The sequence below is a fragment of the Lepisma saccharinum genome, chromosome 1 (assembly GCF_977018435.1).
Source record: "Lepisma saccharinum chromosome 1, izLepSacc3.1, whole genome shotgun sequence".
NCBI lineage: Eukaryota > Metazoa > Arthropoda > Insecta > Zygentoma > Lepismatidae > Lepisma > Lepisma saccharinum.
The window spans coordinates 131,012,891-131,017,759 of NC_139229.1; the positions used below are offsets into that span (position 1 = coordinate 131,012,891).

General features: G+C 39.0%; 1 protein-coding gene across 1 annotated transcript; it reads left to right on the forward strand.

Moving 5' to 3' along the window:
- The first annotated feature begins 1,119 nt into the window (after positions 1 to 1,119).
- Positions 1,120 to 1,707, forward strand: LOC145985710 (histone-lysine N-methyltransferase SETMAR-like). The gene has a single exon (XM_083119776.1). The coding sequence runs from the start codon at positions 1,120 to 1,122 to the stop codon at positions 1,705 to 1,707; it is 588 nt and encodes a 195-aa protein (XP_082975902.1).
- The last annotated feature ends 3,162 nt before the right edge of the window (positions 1,708 to 4,869 follow it).

Consider the following 4,869-nt stretch of genomic DNA (forward strand, 5'->3'; position numbering starts at 1 on the left):
ATAACATATGGTAGTGGTGCCTATTTGATGTATTTTATAGTACCGTAATTTCATTTACTGGTTGCAACAGGACAATATGTTGCAGAAAATTAATTGTTCTCATTTTGTGCGGCATCGTTATTTTACATTTTGATGTGACGTTGGTGGAATGTTGGCATACATTTCCCAGGTGTATCAAAATATATTTTGCAGTAGTATTTTATTTCGCGATTGCTAAGCTTAAGGAATGTTGCAAAAAAATCAGCTCTAATTCTTACAAAGTACGTGGAACAATGTAATTAACAATAAGAAGGAAAATGGCACGAAGTATTTAATTCTTTAGGTACATCGTAGCAACAATTCACAATACATACGTATTTCACTCTCCCCCAGATTTGTTCCAATTGTCCTTATGTTCATACCCAATAATATTAATAACATACTAACATGACGTACTTACTCGAAATACGACTGAAACGAAGTGGGCTTGCAATTCTTCTTTCTTCAAAACCATCATCCGCAACAGCTGATAGTGTCCATCTTGAAAATCTGCAGCCGTGAACGAACTCGGTAGGTGCCTGGCTTGTGAGTAGGTTCCACTCGTTTTCTGTTAGCGCGTCCGTAACCGTATTCGTTAACGAAGAGTGGAGACTACACTAAATGGCATTCGTTAGCTTTTCTTGACAAAAACGTCACGAACTCGTTAGACCTTAACGTGTTGACAGTTCAAGACTTAGGCCCCGCAGCTCCTTGGATGAGTTCCATACTTTGATTATTTCAATTTATTTTGATATATTTTCTTGTATTTATGGATCTTCTTCACCCTTGAAATGTCTCACCTCGTTGACCAGACAATTATTTCGTAACAAAGAAACAAAAAAATGCTCCCGGGATTTGATAAAAATCGAATAACTAGAAAGTAATTTCGTTCTATTGTTTTCATAAATACTACGAGGGTTGGGGCAAAAGTCATTGCAACTGTTTTTTTTCTTGCAGATATGTGAGCGCAGCACAAAGTGCTATATGTCGCGTGGAAGCATGTAGGCATAGTGTGTATGCACAACAACAGATGGCTCTGTGATTGCAGGAAGTAGCACAGAGAGCGCTCTGAAATCAGTTGTGTTGCGAGCGTCGTGCGAGATGGACGTAACCCGTGTTGAGCAGCGCTCGTACATCAAACTAGCCGTTCGCCGAGGGTTGAATGCGAGAGATTGTCACAGTGAATTGGTGGACGCCGTTGGGGATAATGCTCTCCCATACCGAACAGTAGCATGGTGGGTACGAAAGTTTCATCAAGGACGTGTGTCAACCAGTGATCAGCAACGCTCGGGACGACCTGTCAGTGTGCGGACCGACGTGGCACGTGCCGTCATCGAGCAGCTCCTGGAGGAAGACAGACTATGGACGCTACTGGAGTTAGAGAGGGCAAGTGGCTACGAGAAACGCACCATCCACAGGATATTGCGGACAGAGCTGCAACTGCGCAAAATCGCATCGCGGTGGGTACCACATGCACTGACGGAAATTCAACGGTGGATGCGATATGCAACATGCTCCGACCACCTAGCACGCTTGCAACAGGACGGCGACCACTTCCTGTCACGAATAATCGCCATCGATGAATTTTGGGCCAGGGCATACGAACCAGAACTCAAACGTCGGTCCGCGGAATGCCGACATGCCGGATCACCAAGGCCGAAGAAGTTCCGTCAGAATCCTTCCACGTGAAATTGATGGTGATCGTCGCATATGACGTCAGGGGTGTCATTGTGTGCCACTTCGTTCCACATGGCAGAACAGTGACAGCAGAGTACTACAAAAACTTCCTCGTGCGACAGGTACGACGTGGCATTCGGGACAAACGCCCGGACCTTCTGGACAGTGCAATCATCCTGCACGACAACGCTAGACCACATGAAGCAGAGTGTGTACGGCGGCAACTGCACCGCTGGGGATGGGAAGAATTGGACCACCCGCCGTACTCTCCTGACATTTCGCCCTGTGACTTTCATCTCATACCCAAGGTTAAGGATCCACTACGTGGAAGGCGGTTTGCGACACGAGACGACATTGACAATGCTGTGCAACAACAGATGACCCAATTCACACATGGTGCGGCCAATGGTGACACAGATGGTATTCAGAGTCTCCCACATCGTTGGCAGCGTGTGGTGCACATGGCAGGTGACTACTTTGAGGGCCTTTAGCCCCAGTTCTGTTCTGTTAACTGTAGAACAGGTATGTATTTGTCTTGCACGATCAAACCAGTATTGTCCTGTACAGTATCGTAATAAATATGTGAGGCAAAATGTTCGCGTGTTTGAACTGTCCCCACATGTAGTTCCCCCCTCGTGCTTTCATCTGTATATGTCGCATTTCCCAACCGGGCTGTTATCTGCAAGAAAAAAAATAGTTGCAATGACTTTTGCCCCAACCCTCGTATATTTATGTAGATCTCTACTACTTAATAGTAGTAGTCAGTAGCGTACGCAGGATTTCGTCAAGGGGGGGGTTATTTCTAAAACTTTCTCCAAATTCACATTACCTTTGATTTATTATACTTTAATTAAATAATAATAATCACAATTAATTAATAATACTTATAATTAATTAATTAGCTGAATTACTACTAATGCTACTACTAATACCACTACTACTATTATGTAGTAGAGATCTACATAAATATACCATTTATGAAAACAATAGAAATAAATTACTTTCTAATCATTCGATTTTTATCAAATCCTGGGAGCATTTTTTTGTTTTTGTTTTTGTTTTTTGTCTGGTCAACGAGGTGAGACATTTCAAGGTGAAGAAAATCCATAAAACACGAAAATACATTAAAATAAATTGAAATAATTAAAGTATGGAACTCATCCAAGAAGCTGCGGTGGTCTGGTCGGTAGAGCATCTGACAATCACGCGGGAGATCCGGATTCGATTCCCGAAATTGGTTGGAATTTTTCCGGCTTCTTCCCCGCATAAATGTCCCCGATAATTCACATCTGGATTGTCTCCCTGTTCTTGCCAACAAAACATTTTACAATAGTTAAGCTTATTGTCGTTTGAATAATTGTCTAGTGAACAAGGTGAGACATTTTAAAGAGAGACATTCAAACGAGCTGTGGTAAACAATATAATGGGAAGGCGAATTGCTGACTGTATTCTTGTCCGCCTAGCCTTTGTCTATGCATTAGCCTCTAACAACGAACCAAGAACTTTCTTTAGTTAATTCTCATTGTTCACACAAAAAAAAATACATGTTCGTTGAACACTGGCGTACGTAGAGGCATGGCCGATGGTTAGAGGCACATACTTTTGGTAAATAAAAAAGAAAAATTTCAGTATAAAAACAGAGTCAATTTCGGGTTCAAAAGCTGTAAATAAAATGAAATTTCGCTGTTATAGCGGTGAAAAAGCGGTATATAAAATTACATTTTGGTTTTAAAAATGTGAATATAATCCCAATTTGATTTAAAAACTGTACTATTACACAAAATAAACATATCCCTTCTAATAGCACATTAAATCATTATCAGAATATTACGTTTATTCCTGTATAGAGGAGTCCATTTTTGCTTTTCAAATATTTACAGCAAAATTAATCAATTTTCCGTGAATTGCATAACACACAGGATACTTCAGACTTCAGAAAGTGTCGCGTCGGTATATAAACGGTAAATTTCGTGTTTAAGAGCCTATTTCGCATTTTGCATTTCATTTCGCATCATTTCGTGACAAAACAGAGTAGGAAAATGCACCTCACACCTTTCAGAAATCTTAAAAATTAACATTGCAATGTGTTATTTCAAATTTCGTTTTCTTTTTGTCAAAAACAAAATATGCATGCCTCTATCGATGATGCTACAGCCCCTACCAAAATTTTGAGAAAATCAGAATTTTCAAATAAAAATCCGTTAAGAACTTTAAAAAATCAAAATGTGTAAATACGAAATCTCTTTTAAAGTGAATCCCGATTACCATTTTTGTCTTTGAATACAATTTTAATAGACTGAAAAGCTCCAAAAATACGAAATATATTATTATGCATCCTGTCCTCCAAAACGAAGCCATGTGTTATCCATATCCGGCCCCTCCTCCCCCAAAAAAAACTGCGTACGCCAGAGTATCGAACATTGTTGCAACTGAAATACAAAACATTTTATTTCTCTTTTAAATCATAGTTACCCTCACATTTCACTTTCAAGAACTTGTGCTTATTTTCAAGGCATCACTCGGAAAGACTCGTGTGCTTGGAATGCTGTGCTTTTCTCCATGCTACATGGAAATAATAATTCAAATTATTATTATTATTATTATTAGTGGTAGTAGTAGTAGTAGTAGTAGTAGTAGTAGTATATGTAGTAATAGTATTGTCCCAGATCTTTGACTGTGGTAAATTGGCCATTTAAATTTTTTTCCACAGCATTTTTCATAATATTTCACAAGCTCAAGGGGGGGGTTTAAACCCCGTAACCCCCCCTTGCGTACGCCACTGGTAGTAGTAGTTGTATTAGTAGTATTATTAGTATTAATTCAGCTAATTAATTAATTATAAGTATTATTAATTAATTGTGATTATTATTATTTAATTAAAGTATAATAAAACAATGGTAATGTGAATTTGGAAAAAAGTTTTAGAAATAACATCCCCCTTGATGAAATCCTGCGTACGCTACTGCACCATTCAATGCCTTCACTAGGTATGTGCACAGAATTTAGAGTTTTATGAACATTTTCAGAGTAAGAAATTTGAATTTTAATGAAATCTCGTAAATCTCAAGTCAAATCAAATGATTTTATTGCCTTTCCTTCCGAACAAATTTGTTGGGATTTTTTAATTTCACGAATCTAGTATATTTGGAGAAATGGCCTTTGCAACACTTATCC